The sequence below is a fragment of the Clinocottus analis genome, unplaced genomic scaffold, assembly GCF_023055335.1.
Source record: "Clinocottus analis isolate CAN_PGR_092001 unplaced genomic scaffold, fCliAna1.0.p SCAF_11, whole genome shotgun sequence".
NCBI lineage: Eukaryota > Metazoa > Chordata > Actinopteri > Perciformes > Cottidae > Clinocottus > Clinocottus analis.
In genome coordinates, this window is record NW_027175832.1 from 7,577,265 (window position 1) to 7,599,284 (window position 22,020).

Sequence of the window (22,020 nt, forward strand, 5' to 3'; positions counted from 1 at the left end):
TGGACTCAGATTATGTCTCATCATGTTGACATATATTCCCACGGTGCTCCATCACATTGAGAAAGTGAATGGGTTTGTATCAATCAGAGAGCATTCCTTTCTTTTACATTGTCCGACAATGATAAAAACAACAACAGACTTGATGATTATATTTATTATGAAAATAAAGGAAAGGAATTGAAATCAAAACTAAAATCATAAATGTCTTGGATAGGCGTTGGAAAATTTTAAGAATGAGAAGAAGAAAAAACATTAATTACAATTTTGACCCCTCTCAGTTCATCTTTATTCAATATTATTGCAGGACATTTTTCTCTTAATGAATATTTACAGGTTGTTGTTGTGTACAGATTACCTGTGATGTTGCTTTGCATGTGACTTTTTTCATTTTCTAGCCAAGGCAGTTCACCTCATCTGCCTCCAGAGGGCAACAGCACTTTATACACAGAGTTAACACTCTGATCACCCCAGTGAAACTACACAACGTTCACCCTCATCGAACCCAATGCTTTTAAAGTGGTCCTATTACATGAAATGGAAATATTCTAAATATGTTGCGAATCATTTTATACATATTTTCCCCACCGAGCAGAACAGAACAGACAATTGCATGGGCTTGCTATTCTTGAGCAGGTTTTAATAAATCATTAAAACAGAATATTTTACTTTATCCAACAAGTGTCATTACATCAATGGCAATGAAAGTGCAATCGTAGATAAACATGTTTTTCCCTTCAGTAATCTAAGATTGATTCGCAAAGTTTTTTCAGGACGTCACTATGTTCCTAACTTGGGAGTATATCGCATGACATTTGTAAATCAAGACATATAGTCTCTTTCACTCAAACAAAAGTTGCTCTCTGTTAAAGAAAAGCTCCCTCTCCTTCATACTGGACTTCACAGCAGTTTGTTTGCTGCATTAAAAGAGCCGAAGCGACAGCTCCGATACAAACACATGAAATGTTTAAGTGATAAAGAAGCGACAAGTTCACTGGTCAAATACAGCACAGACAAAAACCCCTGTTAGCATTGTTAGTGTAATTATGGCTAAGGAACATTGAATACAGCTCATTTCATAAGAGCGTTTATTGCACAATACCAACCAAAAGTTTTCAGCAACAATCATACTTCATATTTCCCTTCAGGCACAACTCAAACAAGCCACTGCATGTGTTTATGCTGTGTGCCACAAAAGCCCTCATCTGTCAGGGGAGCTTGGCTTGTGCTTCGAGCCATAACAGTTTCGTTTCTTCTCTTATCCATCAGCGTGAAGCCGTTGTCCAATGTCCACTGCAAGTCAGCCAGTCAACATTTTTATTGGTTGCAGGCCAGGGAGCTTAACTCCCACTAAACTCTAATTATACTCTAAATGTTTGTGCTTGTTTGTGGTGGCTGACAAAATTGTCTACGTTCTCATCCAGTTTTCATAACAGGCTACATTGTTATAATAGTAAAAGTGGCTCCATCAGAGACTGGAAAAGCTGATATCCAGTCCTTCTGATGAGTATTATGTGTGTACAAAGTCCAGTAAGACAGACACACTGCTACATTACAGACATATTTCCTTCCCCAGATGATTGTTACTAACACCTGAAGAGAAAACTCGGGGGAATTTCACTGGGGAATAAAACAAGGGAAATTATGACACAAACATTCTTTTACAAAACCCAAAACCATCTCAATTTTTGAGTGGTGTAATATTTGATTTTATCTTCTCGGCAGTGTCATCTGAAGAGCATCGCTTCGGGTATAGAGCCAAGCAATGAATTCAATAGAATATAACAAGAACGCTTGGAAACTGCACTCGCAACTGTGCAGCGGAGCAGCACAATTTTGTCAACCTGTAGGACTTTTCACGAGAAACAAAACAGAAAGAATGTTCAAATGAGTTGCTTGTTCAAAATCCCAGATTGTGTTTGTTAACGTCCAGCGCTAGCGTTTTTAAAATAACGTCTATCTGCAATATCTGCGCATGGCAACTATGGTTGAGGTTGAAAGGTTCTTTGATATTAATCATATGTTAAATTGACATTGGTGGTGTTCCTCAATGACATATCACAAATAGACAAATCTATACCAAAGTACGTTTTTGGAATTGCTTTGAAAAGTATCTTTTTAAGATAATAAGCTCGCTATTCTATTAAATGTCTAATGAAATGGAGAATACACCTTATCTTTAATGGTGACCTTGTGCCATACATACTGGGTGTAACCAAAAATGTCCTAAACTTAACATCCTGTCACAAAAGGCCAAACATCCTATTGCAGATGTATTTACATCATCTCATGGCCCTTTGCCGATGCTGGGATGGCCTTTGCTGGTTGTTTCTTTCTCTGTTGTTTTGTTGGTGGTATCTGAAAACTAAAGGCAAAATTGTGATAAATTGTTGGTGCTTATCTTCACCTAAAACAATTATCCTTTGGACATTAACATAAATATTTGCAAGTTTGTGCTACCCGCATGAGAAAAACTACTCCTTTTTCATTTTCTTGCACATGCAGTTTACAAATGGATGGTTGCAAAAGAAGTAAATGTTCAATCAGTGTCATTATTCTGTGTACAGCATGTGAGACCACTTTGTCTTCAGTTCTAATGTAGTTTGTTTGTACAGCGAGCCAAAGTTAAGCTTCTCAGGCAATGATAAATGTCTTCTCGGCGATGAATTATTTCATGTGCATGCAAACAGACGGCAATGGTGGAAGGAATATAACAACATCTCACATTGTCTGACAATGCTGGAGACAACACACTGTATTATGACACGGGCTGAGTCCAAATGCCTCGGGCAGTGGACCATCAACTCCTGACAAATATCCAATTCCATTAATCTATCAGGATATCTTAAATACGCAATTGCAAGGGTGGAATAGAGAGCCAACTCTTTAGTGTATTTTTTTTCTCTCTCATTGAAGTTGCAAACGAACATTCAGATCTTTTTCATTTTTGTACTGGCATCGAACTTACATGCCCAGCAGGGAGCAAGACCAGAATCGCACAAAAAGACCGAGGCAATTTGTGAATACATCACAGCAAAACAAATTTATATTGCTTTGATGATCGGGTGGCAACCGGCGTGGAAATAAAGAATTCTAAGATGTTTTCTGAGTGACACATTGCACAATGCCGTGTGTTGTGGAGCAGAAATGTAGTAAACAACTAAAGTGAGCACTAGTATCCTGCAGGCCAAGGAAAAGAAAAGGGCAGTTTCATGAAACATCTCATTGGGCTTTAGCAGTGTGTTTGGATGTGAGTGAGTATAAACAGTGAACAGAGCTATCCGATGTCCACTCAGGCATTTAAAGCTCATTAATATCTGTCACAAAGCGTTCGAGAAAAAAAAAAATCTGTATATCAAACACTAGAGTGTGTGTTCAGGACTTAACAGGAAAGGCTTTGGGTGGATATGCGATATGGCAATGCTGACATGTGTTTTTAATGCAATGCTTTTTACCTGTCAGATCACAATATGACTAAAGGAAGAAGATTGCTCCATATCTGATTCCGGACAACTGATGTTTCATACATCAGAGTCAAGTCTTTTTGAGAATACTGATAAGCATGACTGAGCGAGTCAACAGGTTTGTATTTAGTTTAATCCCACATTTTGTGTGGTTTAAGTACGGACAGCACACATGTATAATGGATTCATTGTCAAACGGTAATCGAGTCAATATAATTGTGTATAGTTTTGAAATTGTCATGCAATAGTGACATTATACTAATAAATGTGAGGCATATCGGCAATTCATTTTAGGTGTTGCCAAAATTAATTACTTTAAGATTAAGTGACTAATAACTTGTTACTTCCTCTTTCCGGTCAGCTGCAACAGGCATGTCTTTCTTAATTTTTAACCGTCATTTAAGGTGAACTTTATTGATTCTGCGATGCAACCTTTATGGTCTGATAAGATGCACTGCATGGGAACTTCCACTCACAATAAATTAGCTGCAGCAACACTTTCACCTTTACACTCTCCATCAAATACTGTTCTGCAAATGATATGCAGTGTATATGTTTTGAACTTTAAAAAGCTAACAAGAGACCATATCTCAGCATGAACAGTAATACATGAGAGATACATAATAACTAATAAATAGCAGTATGACCTCTATGTGTACGTGGCAGTCATATCATCAAAATTATGCTTCGAAATGATTTCACAGGACATTTACATGCTGAACGTGTGATGCCATCAGAGATGCATTTATAGTTGTTTTTTTGGACAACAAATATTGTATTGTAGAATGTCTATAACAACAACATTAAATAGGATTGCCCTGAAAAAGCTAGAAAATCAAAGTGGGTTTTTTATCTTCAATTTAAAAGTGTTATGTTTTTAACATCACATGTAAACTAGTATTGTTTGACAGATATATTCCATTCAGGGAGTCATGGTCTGAGATTCCTAATATGGGAATCACATGGTAACTGTACCTTATTTAAAAATAGTGAAAACAGTGGTTGAACTACATTAAAATGGCTTTCCCCAGCTTGACCTGTGAGAAAAAGAGGACTACCATGTGCAAAGACGTCTTCATGCAAAAGTCTTTGAAGTAATATCAAATGTTGCACCTAATACTCTAAAACCAGCTGTGGAGGCATGCGTTTGGTTGTTCTGTTATTTGTTTGTGGCTGAGACTAGATGTCTGAAGACGGACCAGGCGTTTGTTTGTGCATTTAGGTGTATGAATGGAATTAATTGAAATGTTTGTGCATGTGCATATTTTACATGGCAAATATTCATATTCATATACGTAGTGCATATGTTGTATTGTTTTACTTGTTATTTTACTATGAACATAGATTTAGTGTTTCTTCCTTAATATCTATCTAGTTTGAGCAAAACATATCAGTGTAAACATCACAACTGATATATGTGTAAGCTTGTATTCAAAAGGAAACATGTCATTACAAGATGAAGATTAAAATATCTGATCTATTACCACACTTGAAACTATACAAGGCCAAGGATTTGGGCAGGATTGGCTTTCACAGTGGCATCTTAGCACAACAAAATGATGTTATTCCGTTCTTTGTGTTAAACGCTGTTCTTAAGTGCAAGGATTTACTCTGCAGACTTTATTGGCTAAGGCTTGAGATGAAGTTATGTAAAAATCATGTCACTTAACGCCTTCATTCAACAGCCTTTGATAAAGGCTGAGCAGTTCTTAAAATGTTTGCATCAGTTATAATCCTTAAGAGTTTAAAAAGACAGACTCCAATTAGCAACATCCACATGCAATATAGGAGTGAAGTCTATGCTAAGATACGTTTCCTATTTCTAAATCTTAAACTATGACTAAAAAAAATGTCATTCATAAGAACAACAACCTTGCACCGCAACATACATACAGGCTGAGAATTTCCAACTTCCCGAGATGTCGTGAAATTGTGAAAACGTAACTTTCTGGTTGTGAATGCACTTGTTTGACTTAATCCTTAAGTATCACAGTTATCTTTCTACCAAAACACTATGTTAGGTAAAGTGCACATGGTAAGATTAGCATTTGGATTTAGCATCATAAACATCACAAACTCATTGCGGGGAAAAGCTTAATAAAAAAAAGCCTTTCAATATTGGTTCGGAAAAAAAAGAAGAGAAAAAAAAAGAAAGCTGAGACGAAGTGCAAAGGTGAGGTGTGTTTATGGAAATATGATACCTGGCAGTCCTTTATAAGAGTGCCTCTCCTTGCCTGCACAGACACAAGAAGGCAGCAACAAAATACATCTGGAGCTTTAAGGTGAGTAGTCATCTTTATATAGAAAAAGACTCAGCTCTGTTTTATTTTGGAGTTTCCTTTAGATTTCGTAATGAATGAATATTCTATCAAATACAATTCAGTAAGATTTATAGATTTTTTTTAAATTTTATTTGGGTTATTCTTACTTTGAGAAGTAAAAGCACATCTCAAAACAATGTAAATATGTCAGATTCATCAGCATATTAAAACCAATAACATTACATTTTGTGCCTTCTCAAAAGATGAGCCATTCAACCATAAAAAAGCCAAAAATAAATAAATAGATCAAATATTTGCGGCCATCAAAAACAAATGGGTTAGTGTTATAGAGTAACTTTATTCAATGGGTGTCAACATTTCCTGTAATGTGTTGAGCAACGAAGACTTGTAAAGATTAAAAAGAAGTCAAATTAATACGTCCACATGTACACAAAGGGAGCCGATATGAATTTGTTAAAGGTCCAAAGTTTCAAATGTGAACAGAAAAGGCGTGGGAGGAGCTCAGGTGCAATAATCACACTGTGATAAGGCTGATTGCAGTTCAACATTGCAATTCTTGACATCCTTCTGGTTTCTTCCAGTGCTGCAACGACAGACCACACCATGCGGTTCAACACGATGTTCTTCCTGATGGTCCTATCTTGTCTCTGTGTTGCGCTGGCACAAAGTAAGAGACCGTAAAAGAGCAGCTGGTTTCTGACATTCGTGTCATATATAATGACATTTAATACACCGCAAAGATAAAAAAAAAGGCCAATGAGACAGGTTTATTGCCACAGTAACAGTGTTGGCAGATGTGACCTCACTGTTTTCTTATTGCTGCGTTCAGGACCTTTAGTATTACCTGTCGATTGATTTATGTGCCTATGTTGTACAAATAGTATGATACTGTGGTGACACTGTCTTTCTGACTTCTGAACTGAATTTCTTCTACTTCAGCAACCTATGAAGACTGCTGTTTTAAGTATGTGAATGAAATGAAACCGCGCACTCAAAGACACGCAGTGGAGTACAGAGTGCAGATGTTGGATGGAGGCTGCAACATCCCTGCGATAATGTAAGTACACATGCACAGAGGATGAGAACATCACACGTAAAACAGCCTAAACTGTAATTGTCTCTTTTTAACAGAGGTTTTCTCTCAAAATCAACATCTTATCAACTCTTTATTTATATTTAATTTATATTTACACATGTCTTTCACTCGTTGTGTACATGACAGTCCTGTCTATTATTTAACTTTACCTGTGTGTCGAGAGAGATGCGGAGAAACCAGAGTCGAATTCCTTGAAAGTAAGCCAGCATATTCTGATTATTAACTATCCTCTAGCTTCACCATGAGGAAGGGGCGTGAGCTGTGCACAGACCCCAGAGAGAGATGGGTAAGAACCCTAATGAAGAAGATTGACAAAAGGCAAGCCTCTCTCAAGAAAGACACGAAGGTGGGTGATTACTGAAGTGTTTGCTCTGTAAAACTGTCCATGAAATCCAGTCATGTAAATCCATATTTAATCCTTTACAACATATCCTGAAAAGCACAGCCAGTACTTTATGTATATTACCAGTTTCCTATAGATACCATCATTTTTAATTTGTTGTAATAATATTCAAATGGAGGTCTTTGTTCTTCACAGCAACGACGGCTGTAGAGAAGCTGAGGGAGATCCGCCTGCTCCAAAGGCCCCGGCCATCTTTCATCCATCTGCTAAATCTTATTATTGAGCAATGCACAGTTTTATAGAGGTTTTATGGTGTCTTACTGGAAGGCAGTCGAGGTGGTTGACCAAGAAAATCTTGTAGCATTACTTTTGCTTTCACTCTTCATTAAGGTATAAAGGTTAAAGCTCGAGTAGAAATACAGCGGTACTCTGTTGTACAGGAATAAACTGCTGATGTCAACTTGCCACCACATAAATACTTAAATGCCTTCCAAAGGCTTCTTCAATTACAATATTTGTGACTGTTTTTCTTGCCTTTTAAAACACACGGTAATAAATAAGCTGTTTAATTAACAATGATAGAATGTAAACGATAATATTAGATATATATATATTCAGAGTTATATCTTGCATGATGCTCTAAATGTTCATCAAATATTGTTTATTTTCAGGCACAAATTGTTCAATATAAAGGTATTCTGATATGTGTGTCATAGAAAGAGAGAATTCTTATCTTAATTTGTTCTAAACATTTTAAATGTCTGTCTTTTCATACATTTTTGGTATAGGTTTTATTATGTGTTCCCATAAATGCATTATAACAATAAACTTTCTTATTGCTTTCCACTATTTTTCTCTTGGACCACTTTTGCATTTTTACACTAAATCTACTTAAACAAGGGAACATTGTGTCAAAAAAGAGGAAAAGGGGAGGCCCCATTCCTGTTCTTGCTCAAACAAGTTTGAATAATATGAGGAAAAAACTCCTGAAAATGAAATGGTGGAGGCAAAGTTCAAGAATATGTACAGTATGTTGTACGAACACGAGGCACACAGCTTAAAATAATCTAATAGTGTACCTTCAGGCACAAGCTCCCTAAATTTAAACATATATTATTTGAAGTTTATTTATGAGGCTAAAGTATAATTCTCCTCATCTCGTAATGTAGTCATTATAAATGTACTTTATGCTGACATTGCAACGCAACTGACAACACAATTTTAATATGACGCAGTAACTACATATATATATATACTATGTACAATTCTGAAGTCACTCTTGACGTGTAGGCAGCCAAAGTGACTTATTCATCATTATACATGTAGTAATGTTCCACTCGCTGTATATAAATTGCTTCATCAACCGATAATCTGAATGTGAGATGTTTATAAAATGTCGTTGAGCTGCAACAATAATTTCCCACACTGATCACCTTAAAGATGCATACAATGTTATATACTTTGATGCTCCTCATTTTCATGTTTTTCTTTTCTATCTAAGTTACATTTCACAGCTTCACAGCTCAACTGCAGGACTTTGCCTGCAGTTGATTTGCTCTGCATAAGATGCACAGGCAATAAGGTCAAACAATTAACAAACTAAGATGGTAAAATTCTCAGATTTAAGTATTCTGATTGCAACTGCAGTGCAAACATATCTGCGGAACAAAATCCGACACACATGGAGCCTCAATGAGGGTAAGTATAAATGTGATGTGCTGATTTACGACCTGCAGTTTCTGATCTGACATGGTGCTGGATTCCCTCATTGATCTTCGTGTGTTATTTTCTCATCATCCATAAGAATTGTTGGGACATGCAGCTGATAAAATTTCAGTATGAGCAGTGTGTTTGACTGATTTATGACTTCCACATAGTTCACCTTTCTCGCAGTGGCTTCATCTTACGAACTGCATTATCAGACAGGACAGGCCTGTGCACTACAGTGTATTCATTATCTGATGTTTGTTAATTAAAAGGAAGGTGTGAACAAATCATCTCAACTAATGAACACATGATAGAGAGGTGAGAGGGATAACAAGTTTTTAAGTCGTGCAATCTACAAAAACCATAAAATCCTCCACACGTTGAGGCTTTCTGTTTGAATAGGCTGCCAACATTGCCTCAAGGTCACAGTGATAGGTAACCTGACAAATATATAATAATTATCACAACATTAATAGGGTATCAAATATTGATGGGCATTTACTATTGCATGATGATGCATCTCTTCCAGAGGGCAAAGAATTGGGTTTCAGCATGTAAAGGATTTTGGTGCTGAGGCTTTCGTTTCTTCTTGTTTATATTTCAACAATGCTGACAGTGGTGCTGCATGCTGAGGCAGAAAGAATTGGCTGGTTGTCACCGTGCTCAGAAATGTTGGCTTTCTTTTCGTCAAGGGGAAATGATAAGACAAGGAAACAATATGTGGATGAATTACTTTAACAAATGGATTACAGGAAATAGGATGATGAAGAACAGATGGGCCAGAAAGCAGAAATAAATTCAGATTTTGTTTCCAAATGTTGTGTGAAGATAAGACATCTCCGTCCTCTCCTCATCAGCGGGTGAGTTGTCCTGATCAGAAGACAGCTCCTCTTCATTCTCCTCAATGTCTGAAGCTACTGATGGTAGACAGGGAACAGAGTCAGGTTGGGTTGCCCCGTGGGTGCAGAGCCCTTGGAGGGCTGGTCAGGGTGGCAGCGGTGAAATTCCCTGATGAGAGGGGCATCCAGAATGTGTTGAGCGGGAACCCAGGATCTTTCCTCTGAATCGTAGCCCTCCCAGTCGACCAGGTAGACCTCTACCTCGGCGGCGGGAACCAAGCAGGTGGCGAACCGTGTAGGTAAGACCTCCATTGATGAAACGCGGTGGCGGCGGGGGCTGTACTGTGGAACCAGTAGCCACTCCTGAATCATCTTCACCTTGAACACGGGGAATGACCCCGTGACCACCCGCATGGTCCAGGGCAGCTTGAGCCTCACCTCTGCAGGATTGATGACCTTCAGGATATCAAATGGTCCAATGAAGATGCCAACTTCTTAGATTGTACCCGCAAGGGTATAGGTCCTGGGTCATTAGCCACACCTTCTGGCCAACCTGGTAGATGGGGGCTTTGGAGCGGCGCCGGTTGGCCACTGCAGAGTAACGGTTGGCTGAACGGAAGAGCGCCACTCTGGCTTCGGCCCAGGCCCAGCGACAGATGAAAGCCAGGGCCAAAGGGTCGGAACCCTCCTTCTCCAGGGCCGAAACCAGTGGAGCTTGAAACCCGTATAGGCACACTGGAACGGGAACATTCCAGTGGCAGAGCTGGTCAGGGTGTTGTGGGCATACTCCAGCCACAGGAGCCGCTGGGACCAGAACGATGGATTCTTGGAGACCAAACACCGCAGAGCCGTCTACAGCTCCTGGTTCTTGCGCTCAGTCTGGACGTTCGACAGTGGGTGGAATCCAGATGACAGGCTAGCTTTGCAGAGCTCCCTTCAGAACACTGACGTAAACTGAGATCCTCACCGGAGACCACGTCTGTGGGGAGACCATGAAGTCGGAAGAGATGCAGCAGAACCAGCTTAGCAGTCTCCTTGGCTGAGTGGATCATGGGCAAGGGCACAAAGGGGGCCATCTTTCTGAACCAATTTACCTGTCAGGAACTTATTATTAACAGTGTATTAATATTTATATTGCACAGGTTGAAGTCTTTGAAGTGTTTTTTGTGGTCTACTTCAAGCTCAGCTGGCTGTGCAGCCTGACAGCAGCAGGAAGGAAGAACTTGCACTACCTCACTTTCACACACTGTGAGGATGAATCAGCTGCCAGAGTGTCCTGCATAGGGTGGAAGGTGTTGTTCATCAGGGATGAGAGCTGTTGATAAATGTAAAGAGGACCTGACCTGCTTAGAACCCAGCCTCTGGAGGACCTTCATAGACAGAATCCTAGGGGACTTTTCACCAACTCTGTTGTCACCCTCGACTCTGCAGAGCTTTTTTCCGCTCAATGTTTCCCCTTCTGCAATTTTTCGGTTTTGGCTCACTCTCACACTTGTGCATCATGTGAACTTTTTTTTTTTTTTTTTATCTCTAAAGCTCTGATGGACCCTCTGCACAATGTGCTGTGAAACCCTAAACAGCAGGAGCTGGTATGGAGACCAAACACACAGTGTTAAGAAAAACAAGACCAAAAGGGCCCAATTCCACCTTCCTTTATGTAAAAATAAAAACATAATCCTTCATCATTACTTACCCCTCCACTATACATTATATACTGCTTTATCTGTGGTACTTTACAGAAGGTGCTCTCTGGTCAAACAAGAACAGCAGGAGCGTAACAGTCACATGGTGGTTTACCAAAGGAGACGGCGCCATCTTGCGGCCTCCTGCTGCTACTGCACGGAGAGGGTGGAGCTCCAAAACCAGGACTCGGTCTGAACTTGTCCCCGCTGGTGGTTTGTTCATCTCGGGAAGTGGAGGCCGACATGGTCCGCGAGGAGCTGGTTGTCCGCCTCAACGACCGGGAGTATAAGAACTGGCTAAAAGCCGGACGGTGTCTGCTCATCCTGAAGGATGGCCTGCACCCCTTCATCACCCAGCACGCGCGCGCGTTCCACGGAGACCTGCTCAACCAAAACTCTCTGCTGCGGAAACCGTGTGAGACGGCTTTGTGCAAACCGAGAGGGAATCAGGTCAGTCCGTAAACTCTTCTGTGTTAGTCTGTTTTAGTTTGCTCACTTCATCATGTTTCTGCCACTGTGTGTGTGTGCGTGTGTGTACGCGCGCGCGCGTGTGGCCACAAATTCAGGCTATTCCGAGGCAGATTGGGATATCTTAGTTTAGTAATATTAGTCATTTAGACAAAGATGACATGTCTGTATTGTTTAAAGAGTGCAGTTTGTGATGCTGCAAAGGATTATAAGGTTGTGTATCAAAGACAGAGCGTGTGTGTGTGTGTGTGTGTGAGTATGTGCGTGTGTGTCTTTGTGTGTGTTAATAAGTCAGACTCACTTTTCCCTTTCACAGACTTTATTAAAGATCATTTTTGAGATTGTATAATTCTCAAGTGTGTGTGTGTGTGTGTGTGTGTGTGTGTGTGTGTGTGTGTTAATAAGTCAGACTCACTTTTCCCTTTCACAGACTTTATTAAAGTTCATTTTTGACATGGTGTGTGTGTGTGTGTGCGTGCGTGTGTAGCTTTCCTCAGCATGCAGGGCGTGTGCACAGTGGCAGGCGGTGATCCTGAGACACCGCAGGCAGCCAGAGGCCACACTGAACTGGGACAACTGTTCCCCTCCCAACTGGAGAACAGACCACTGGGAGCTGGCCAAGGTACTCATCCCGCCGGTCAACACCTTTGAACTGAATCTGCAGTGACTGGCATTTAATATCATTATCCTTTATGCCCTTTTTAATGTTTGATACTGGGGAGTAGTTTTTCCATTAACAACGGAACACTTTCTTTCTTGATGTTGCGCCTGGAAGCAGATGGGTTTTTGGGAAACGTAGTCCTAATTTTGCCAAACAGTATTATCGCTGGCCAATAGTTTCCTATATTGGCCAATAGTTTCCTATATTAAATGTAGTGGAGTGTATTTAGTTAGAGCTGCAACTTTATTTCCTTTTTTCTCAATTGTTTTGTCTATAAAAATGTCAGAATCTAGAAGGGGAAAGCCTGTTCATATATCCCACAGCACGAGGGGAGCTATATTAAGGTTGCCTGTTTTATCGGACTGGCAGTCCAGAACGGGAAAATATATAGTTTACTTTCGGATGGATGTCAAAGGAGTGTATTCAATCCTGACAACCTGACTCAGTTGAAAGTGCGTTGAAAGTCAACATATAGCTCAAATTCACAGATTAATGGTCTGCCGCTGCTGGAGATTGTTAAAAGTGTTAAACACCATCCAGTTTATTGCTGGTGGAGCTCATCCTCCAGAACTGTGGGCTTACAAAAGATAAAGCAAAAGGTTGGAACCACAGGTTTAGAGTAACTAAACCATCTTTTAATATGACATTTCATACTCTAAACAATTGATCAAGTAGTAGAGGTAATAATCAGCAGACTATTCATTAATGAATGTCTTTCTCTCTTTTATGTTGTTTTTTTTTATCTATGTCTGTCTGTCTGTCTGTCTATAGGCCTTCATGCCCCGTGGTCAGGGGAAAGTGAAGGGGGCAGAGCAATGTGATGCCTCTGCTCTGCTCAACCTGATCATCCACTGTGATTGTTTCCACTTTGTGGACCCAAAATTTGTGAGAGAGGTAAACGGTCACATTGTTTACAGTGGAAAGGCTGTTCGATCAGTCATAGTCACGTTGTTAGCTCAAGCCTCAGACACCAGGGGGCAGATGCATCAAATTTTGTGGGTTCAAGATTAAAATTCTGTGGACACAGGTTGAAAGTTGTGCATGCTCTTTTTTAGAAGTATAAAGCATGGTTCTGTATCTCCCCAACAAAATACTCACACGGTGAACATGATATGTCTGTCTGCCCTATTGTTGCATTGTTTTTACCTCTCGTCCTTTTCAAATAAACGGGACGGGATTGCTCTTTTTTCTTGTGCTTCCAGGTGATCCGTTTCAGGAACGAGTTGATGCATTCCTGTGAGTTGCGTGTGGAGGATGAATGGATGAGACACTACCAGACCAGTGTAAGAAAGCTTGTGCGGCAGCTCGGCCACATACCACACATGGCAACAGCTGGAAAGCAGATCGAGGAGGTGAGCGCGTGCACGTTCTGGGGTCTCCGGCCTGCTCTAAGAAAATCGAGCCGAATCGATGGTTCCAGGTATAATAAAAATGATTCATATAAAAAGTATAGCAAACACAATTCCAGATTTAAAGTACAACAAAGAATATTCCGCGTCCAAATTACCGTTGTCTAGAGTCTGTTCGATAGTCCGCTAGAAAAGCTGTCGGTCCTCAGGATGTCTCAAGTTTGATAGACAGGTTAGAAGCCCTCCTCTTCCTGCTCCTCTTCAGACGGTCCTCACATGTCCAGTTTCATTCTGAATCCCGCTCTTTATTGCACCTCACATTCCTGAGTTTATCCTCTACGTTCTACCTCACTTTCAGTCATTCCTTCAAATAATCTATCTGCTAAGATCGCCGGGGAGCGAGTGTGTAAAACCGGAAACTAAGATGACTATGCGTCGGGCCTATCAACACCCTTGAACTGCACATTATTGATGATACAGTACTGCCTCGAGTACCTTATTGCTTAAATATACTTGCATAATACGTCCAGTGTTACTTCTTTTATATAGTTGCATACATTCAGTGTTATTTCATTAATATACATACATAATACATTCAGTTTATTCTCTGGCTTGACCTTTAACCTGTAAACTCAGTGTAATACGTAATAGCTACCACTAGGAGTGCTATTTAAACCTAGTTTTCTTTCAGCGCGTTGCATCATGTTGTTTTGCATCACAGTTTTTCTTGCGCATGTGCGTTCCGTTTGTCCAGATGCTGAGCGTTGATCTGTCGATATGTGTCTCTGGCTTGGACCGAATGGATTCCGCTGCCCTGGAGGAAGTAGAGAGTGATTCTGTCAGCCAATGGGAGACCAGCGCCGACTTGATCAGCCAATGGGAGGCTGAGTTGCTGCAAGAGAGGCTGCAGGAGTTACTGCAAGCTGCTGACGATGACGCAAAGACGCAGGTGCGAAGAACCGATATGTCCCTGGGCACTTGTTCACTTAGACATGATGCATATAAAGAACGATGTCACATGACCTTGACCGGCTTCCTCTTCTTTTTCCTTTAGGACACACAGCAGCTGAAGAGGCTGGGCGGTTTCCTGCAGGCCAACAGAGATCTGGGCGAGAGGTTTTCTTTAGAGCTCAAAGCCATCAACCAATTGGAGGCCAGAGGATAAAATGGAGGAAGGGGAGAAAGAGAGAATGAGGAGAATGCTGTGCACTATGTTTTTATGTTTACGCCTTGAAATATGGTGAGGTCAAACTTCAAGCAGTTGAAGGGATTTGTGACAGATTGTATGTGCGTGTAAAGGATGTTATTGAAAAGGTGAATAAAAAAGTTGACAAAACCCATTGACTTGTTCCGGATTGACCGGATGATCGATCTTTCACTTAAAATAATGATCCAAATCAAATTTAACCAGGTGCTAACACGGCTACAATGTAAAGAATCCCCCAAAGGAAAGATTAGTAATCAGGGAAAAAGGTGGAGGCTGACATCCTCCCTTCTCTCGAATCAAAAGGATTTAACTTTTCAAACAAACTCTAGTCTAGACAATAAGTAAATGTTAATTATACATAAACCCATTCCTGAGTCAGTAGGGGAGGCTTGTGAGGCTTTCATAAAATCATGTAAATAAGCCGTGTCGGTGTCAGACTATACTTATCGTGGGCTCATAGACTGTATATAAGAAGCAGGGGCGACTGCTGGGTGCATTCATGTGAAGGCAGCGTTCAACAGTAACCAATGAAGCTACTTTTACCTGCTTTGTATTTTGTGTCGCTTTGTCTACAAAGCACCACATTTAATGAGCTGATTACATTTATGTATTATTTATTTTACATCAAATATTCATCTGCAGAGTAACTATTACATACGCATATAAAGGAAATACTCTACTTAAGCACCTGCAAATTGTAAACAAGTACAGTATTTGGGTAAATGTACAACAAGCACACAGCAAGTGATTTATTTTTATTTTGTAAAGAATATAAAGCTTACAAGCAGCTTGTTGTTGGTGCATTACATGTATTGTTTTGAGGATACAAGCTCAGCAGTTGCCCAAAAGGGAAAATATAGTGGTTTGTGGATCATTTGGTCCACATAGTGAATCCGTTTCGACGGAGAGCAGAGTTCTACAACAATCTGTGAATCCGCAGAAGACCTCCATGATAATAGACATAACTTTTACATAATGCGTTATGGCCTGCCTTCACTTCCTGGTTGGCTGAGGCTCATGGCGGCAGTCTTACTTATCTTCCTCACACAGGACTTTACTCCAGCGCCAGTGCGCATGAAAAGCTTTCTGGAGTTCGACAAAGAACCAACACAGAATTGCCCCGCCTTCAGCAGCCGCTAAGCTTTTCATCGATGAAGAAATCGGGATTTCCTACCAAAAACTGCGCGTTGAATGCGGCGCCAACCTGTGAGAGAAGAATTTCAATTTTAATGACGGGAAACCACCAGACCGCCGTGCGTAACTGATGGCTTATAACCTGAGATAAGACTGTTTCTTACTATATAGTACAACATCGTGACATGTGTGACGGGGCTCGAGTTCAAAGCCCAGTAAGAAAAGAGCAGATACATTAAAAGTAGAAAAAGGTACCTATGTACGGTGTGGACGGAATCATCCAATTATGCAACGAAAACGCAACCTGAAGTGAAACGAAAAGCCAAATAACCATCGACTATAGTTGTAACACCATGAAAAGGTATCATGTTTGAAATGTCATGAATGAAATGCGCTAATAGTTGTCATTTTGTTGTATTCTCAATTCTTGCACTTGTCTTTGAAGTGGAAACGGCATGGTGTGGTTTGGATCACCGCATGAGTCCGTCGTTGAGACGCGTACATTACATTACTATTGTGATTTTGAGTTATTTCACTTCTTCATCAGCACTAAATGCAGCTCATGGATGTATAATTAGTATAGCCAGGTCAAAAACAAAACTGTAATGAATTAGAAAACTGTAATAAAAAAAAAATGTCTTAACACATTTTCACAGTAATCCATCTAATAGTTTTCACTGAAAAAACTAAGCAAAAGTTCCCCACTACGGGTTTATCAAACATTTAGTTGTTTCTGGTGTTATTGGTGGGTCGACCTACACCAGCAAGTAAAGACATAGATTTTCCTTTCAAACTTTTGAATTACAGATCGTCTGCTCTGCTTTGTTCCTCTCTTTCCAGATGATCGACTGAAGGTGGATATTTTTGGTAAGACACACAAAACACACCTCTGCTGGGCTGTCTAATTCCAATATGCTTTCTTTTCAAACGTGCTCACTCTGTTGACACAATATATGTTAATATTGTATGTTAAAATATTGTTTTTAACGATGGCTCCTTATCAGCCATGGTTCTCTGTGTGTGTGTGTAATGTTTATTGCACACAGGGATCGAGCAGGAAACGTAGTCACGGGTAATGCTAACGGTGTGCACTGCTAGATATGTCACACCAAAGCCAGATCTCTTATTTAATTTTAACTTTTAAAGAGTAATTTACTCTGTCCGTGTCATCATTGCTTGGGATACACAAAGCTCATATTGTCTTTCAAGTGACTGTCAGTAAATGTGTACGTCATGATTAATATTCTTTCATTACAGGATTTTAAAATGTAAGAATTGTGATATCATAAAACAATACATTTTGCATCTTGACAGAGCGAGCGGATGGCGACACTTATTGAAGTCTTCCTCGGAACTCTGGAGGATTTAGGAGACAAGGAATTTAAAAGATTCAAGTGGTGGCTGCAGCATGAGGATGTCCTAGAAGGCTTCCCAGCAATCCGAGTGAGTGAGCTGGAGAATGCAGACCGGGAGGACACTGTGGATCGGATGGTCAAGAGCTACAGCAAAAACACTATAAAAGTGATCCGGATAGTTTTAAAGAAGATAAATAGGAACGATTTAGTGGATAAATTACCAAAAAACATCTCAGAACCTGAAGGTAAGTCATGGTGTAAAGTTCAATGTGGCATATTACAAAGACTTCAACAGACATCAGCAAAACACAAAATGTCTCAATTTGATCACACAGACAATCCTGTTTTTGTTGCCACTTTAGGGTTTTCAAGCTTTTATAACAGAATTCCCTTTATTTGACGCTCCTTTTTTAAAAACCTCAGTCACATTTAGCTGTGTGTCATCTCATTGTGTATATCCCCTGAACGTCCCTCGTTCAGTCGGTGTCATGCTTGAGAACTGAACAGCCTTTTATTGAGAAGTGCTCGTGAAATAAAAACCAACCTCCTGCTCTTCCACCTAGTGTCTTCATTCAAGACCTTGGAAAAAAAGATGCACTTGTTTACTCAGACATGATGCATATAAAGATGAACACATTAACTTACACTTTTTTTTAAAAATCATTTTTCAACTCTGGCTCCTTATCAGCCTTGGTTCTGTGTATGTGTATAATGTTTATTGCACACAGGGATCAGGCAGAAAACATAAATACAGTTAATACTGCAGGTGTGCACTGCCAGATGTGTCACACCAAACCAGATCTTTTATTTCACAGTTTAACTTTTAAAGAGTAAATTACTCTGTCAGTGTTGTTGTTGCTCGGGACACACAAAGCTTGAATGAACCAAACTTCCTGATCTTAACACAGTTGTGGATGGACACTCTTAATCAAGCAGCTTAAAGCGCATTTGTGTCTGTGTGTGTGAATGCATTGTGCTCTTTGACCGTAGGCTGTTCAAAGGAGGAAGCTGAACATCATCTCACCAGGATGAAGCTGGAGGAGTTGGAGAGACAACTTGCTCAACGGGCACAAGATAACTCTTCTTTGATGAGATTTAAAGGACAGGTCCATTGTTTTTTCTACTTTGTTTAAGACAATACTCACATGCCCATCACGTACTTTTAATGAATTTAGAGGGTTATTTTGAAAATGTATGAATTGATCGAGTCCTCCTCTCTTCTTGATCTCGTAACCATTTACTCAAACACAAATGTCCTCCATTCATTTAGTAAAACATTCATGTTTGTATTTTGTCTCTGTGGCTGCTTGTTCCCCTTAGGAAGACTACTATGATCTATATCATCAACCACGTGGTTTGTGTGTGGTCATCAATAACGAGGACTTCCAGGGAATAATGCTTCGCAACCGAAGAGGGACTCAGGAGGATGAGAGTACGTCTCCCTGTTATTGATCAAACATGTGATCTGATGTGTTTGTGTAGCGTTTAAATATGAGTTACCGAGTAGCCGTCAAGGTTGAGGTCCTTATAGTTGATGCTTATCACAGTTGACACGATGATATGTAAACAGTCCAGTGGTATGTTTCAATCTGTCTCTTTTATGTGACACAGAGACTCTGCGCACAGTGTTCACCCGCCTTGGCTTCACTGTGTTGGTGCACAACAACTTGACTGCAGAAGCCATACGACAAGTGCTACAGGAACTGGGCTCACGGAACTTTTCGGACGAAGATGCGTTGGTGAGCAGTGTCGCACATCTTCAGCGCTGTAATACCAGTGACTACTGGATGAACTTTATCTCTATTTATTTTGTTTGCTGGTCGTCCGTCCGTCTGGTCCATCCTCATGATTACGATATCCCAGGAATGCTTGGAGGAAATGTCTTGGCGCAAACATCCACACTCAAGGATGAACTGATTGTAAAACGTAGCTGTGATGTCATAATGAGTTTTGGTCATCTACAGATTTAATCTTCAAGAATTCTCATTTAAACAACTGCTCAGAGTTTTAGTCAGCATCACTGTCACTACTGAAAGCTAAACTAGCGAGGAAGCTTATCTTCCCATAATCAGCGAGAAAAGATTTTAGCACGACAGAAAATAACTTAAATTGATGAATCATTTTCAATCAGTTGACCCGTTAATGAACTGGTCAGGTTGTTTTTTTACAGCTGTGAAGTACTGAAACACTTTGCCGATGTAGGGCTATATTGTCCTTTCAAGGTTTTCCCTGCTGCTTTGGTTGATACGATCGGAAAACCAGCATTTCATGAATATTAAAAAGTCTCAAATTTAACTTTGAGAAGCCTGCTATAGCTTCATATTTCCAGAACAGTTGCGAGAGTGGTATCGTTGCATTCCGCTAACTTTCAGCAAGAAAGTTAATTGTGATTACTTGCATACAAAAACATCTCATGTTTAGCTCTTGATCTTTGCTTTTGCTTTTGTTTCTGATCTTAGGTGGTGTGTGTGCTTTCCCACGGAGAAATGGGATGCGTCTTTGGGACCGATGAGCAGAATGTACACATACAAGAACTGACACGGCCCTTTATCAGCAGGAGAGCACCCACCTTGACCGGCAAGCCCAAACTGTTCTTCATCCAAGCATGTCAAGTAGGCGACTACCAGAGACGATACCTGCCGTGTCCCACGATGCCACGACAGCAGGAGGTGGTCAGAAAGAGCCCATTGGAGGATGATGCTAGAGGTGGGAGCTTTGAAATGGAGTATTGGGATGCCGACTTCCTGCTGGGCATGGCCACCGTGCCACATTCCAGGACATTTCGCAACGTTCGAACGGGCTCCATCTATATCCAGGAGCTATGCAAGCAGCTGACGAGGTCAGCAGAAAGGTGAGTGAAAAAGCTTCCTTTTTCCCCGGAAAAAAATAAACAAAATATTCTTTTTTTCCCAGATTAGGAACCATACTTCTGCTGGTGTGCTTTTAGTGTTTTCAGATAAATCTGCTGTGCTGCTGCTGCTGCTGCTGCTGCTGCGAGATGTCTTGATAATTTTGTGTTAAAAATATACCCACAATTTATACAGTTAATTATTTGTGACACGTTTCCTCTGTTCTCTCTGCAGCTCGAAGGAGGATGATATACTCACTGTGCTGACACGCGTGAACAGGGAGGTCAGCAAAGGAGAATATTTATGTCACAAACAAATACCAGAGCCCAAATACACACTCACCAAGAAGCTCGTCCTTAAATATGTGTGTGCTGACCCAGACCAAGCGCAAAGCTGAAAATGTGCCAAATTCCCAGAAACCTAAATGTTTTACTGTGTGTATGATTGTGGTCATGTAATACAAATAAAGTGAACATAATAGTTCTCGACATTGAGTTCCCTTGAAGTAGGAATCACTTTAGTTGGTATTGGTGGATGCATGGATTCAGAAGGGATTGAAAAACAAAATACGTCAAAGTAGCAATAGCTAAACGTAAAAGTCCTTTGATCACATTCATCTATGCAATATCTTCACCCTCTTATCCTTTGCAGTATTATGGTCTACTCAATATTTAATTTAAACAAAGCTACATATTGAATAAATTGTACGAAGATGTAAAATTGACATGCATAGCTTTTATGTTGTAGCTCGTCCAGGTAATGAACTACTTTATCATCGTGTTGGGCTCATCTTTGTATGGAAGCCCAAAGGGACATTTATTGAAATGATCATGTAAACTTGAAAATGTAAATGTAGTTTACAATAAAAAAAAAAAAAAGCATCAATTTAAGACCAAATTAAATGTATTTTCACATATGTGTTTGGTTGTTTGGGGATCATGTACAGTGAAAAAGTCTAGCTTTCCATTTATGCAAGTATTATTTAAGTCACAATTTAAATGTAAATGAAATTTTCTAACCATATGAAAATGAAAGCAGCATTTGAAGTTTCATTTTCAAAGACCTAAAGGGATAGTAGAATGTTTTGAAGGAGGATTGAATGAGGTAGACCTCCTTAGTCATTGCATCAAAGCCTGTTCCTACTTTTACGTTGAATCTAAACACTCTTTTCTTTTCGCCATTGTGATCGCACGTGAAACAGTAAGCAGGGTAATCTCTATGAACAGATTCAGACCGATAGCGGTGGGTTCCTAGATTGTCAGATGGATACAGCTGTAAGAGGAGGGATTAAGTGTCCCATCAGCACGGTACCGTTCATGGTCGTCTGCTTCACCGTTAGTGGGTAGACAGGATGTCATGGTCCATAAGGACTCCCAAAGAGACCTCATCTGAGCGCTGACTGGTGTTTGCATGACCCTGCGGGTCGGACTGCGGTTTTGGAGATTGCATTGAAATAAAGATAGTACAGCTCCAACCTGTGCACTGTTTGTTGTGTGACTTGTTACATCTATTCTTATTTTGTTCACCCTGTAAACTATGTTTCCTTTTATTATAGGAGGCTTATAGTCTTTAATAGGTTGAATTGTG

The 22,020-nt window shown here is 40.2% G+C and overlaps 2 protein-coding genes across 4 annotated transcripts; both read left to right on the forward strand.

The window, feature by feature from the left end:
* The first annotated feature begins 11,647 nt into the window (after positions 1-11,647).
* zgc:153935 (uncharacterized protein LOC777611 homolog) lies at positions 11,648-15,212 on the forward strand. Of its 2 annotated transcripts, XM_068571427.1 has the most exons (6): positions 11,648-11,860; positions 12,366-12,500; positions 13,311-13,433; positions 13,742-13,891; positions 14,643-14,837; positions 14,943-15,212. In XM_068571427.1, the coding sequence occupies exons 1-6, from the start codon at positions 11,654-11,656 to the stop codon at positions 15,051-15,053; spliced, it is 921 nt and encodes a 306-aa protein (XP_068427528.1). In that variant the 5' UTR covers positions 11,648-11,653; the 3' UTR covers positions 15,054-15,212. The 2 variants fall into 2 exon arrangements, with proteins under 2 accessions (XP_068427528.1, XP_068427529.1); XM_068571428.1 differs by lacking the exon at positions 13,311-13,433.
* Positions 15,213-16,114: 902 nt separating this feature from the next.
* LOC137782022 (caspase-8-like) lies at positions 16,115-21,298 on the forward strand. 2 transcript variants are annotated; one of them, XM_068571087.1, is made up of 8 exons: positions 16,115-16,590; positions 17,070-17,096; positions 17,544-17,829; positions 18,575-18,690; positions 18,905-19,016; positions 19,196-19,323; positions 20,044-20,435; positions 20,668-21,298. In XM_068571087.1, exons 3-8 carry the CDS (start codon positions 17,553-17,555, stop codon positions 20,828-20,830), a joined length of 1,188 nt encoding a protein of 395 aa, XP_068427188.1. In that variant the 5' UTR covers positions 16,115-16,590; positions 17,070-17,096; positions 17,544-17,552; the 3' UTR covers positions 20,831-21,298. The 2 variants fall into 2 exon arrangements, with proteins under 2 accessions (XP_068427188.1, XP_068427189.1); XM_068571088.1 differs by having other exon boundaries at positions 16,115-16,348.
* The last annotated feature ends 722 nt before the right edge of the window (positions 21,299-22,020 follow it).

Bases quoted from the DNA above. Each gene is read 5' to 3' on its own strand.
- zgc:153935 (XM_068571427.1), top strand. From the start codon at position 11,654: ATGGTCCGCGAGGAGCTGGTTGTCCGCCTCAACGACCGGGAGTATAAG. The intron at 12,501-13,310 runs GTACTCATCCCG...GTCTGTCTATAG, and splicing joins ACCACTGGGAGCTGGCCAAG to GCCTTCATGCCCCGTGGTCA. The intron at 13,434-13,741 runs GTAAACGGTCAC...TTGTGCTTCCAG, and splicing joins ACCCAAAATTTGTGAGAGAG to GTGATCCGTTTCAGGAACGA.
- LOC137782022 (XM_068571087.1), top strand. From the start codon at position 17,553: ATGGCGACACTTATTGAAGTCTTCCTCGGAACTCTGGAGGATTTAGGA. The intron at 18,691-18,904 runs GTCCATTGTTTT...TGTTCCCCTTAG, and splicing joins TGATGAGATTTAAAGGACAG to GAAGACTACTATGATCTATA. The intron at 20,436-20,667 runs GTGAGTGAAAAA...TTCTCTCTGCAG, and splicing joins CTGACGAGGTCAGCAGAAAG to CTCGAAGGAGGATGATATAC.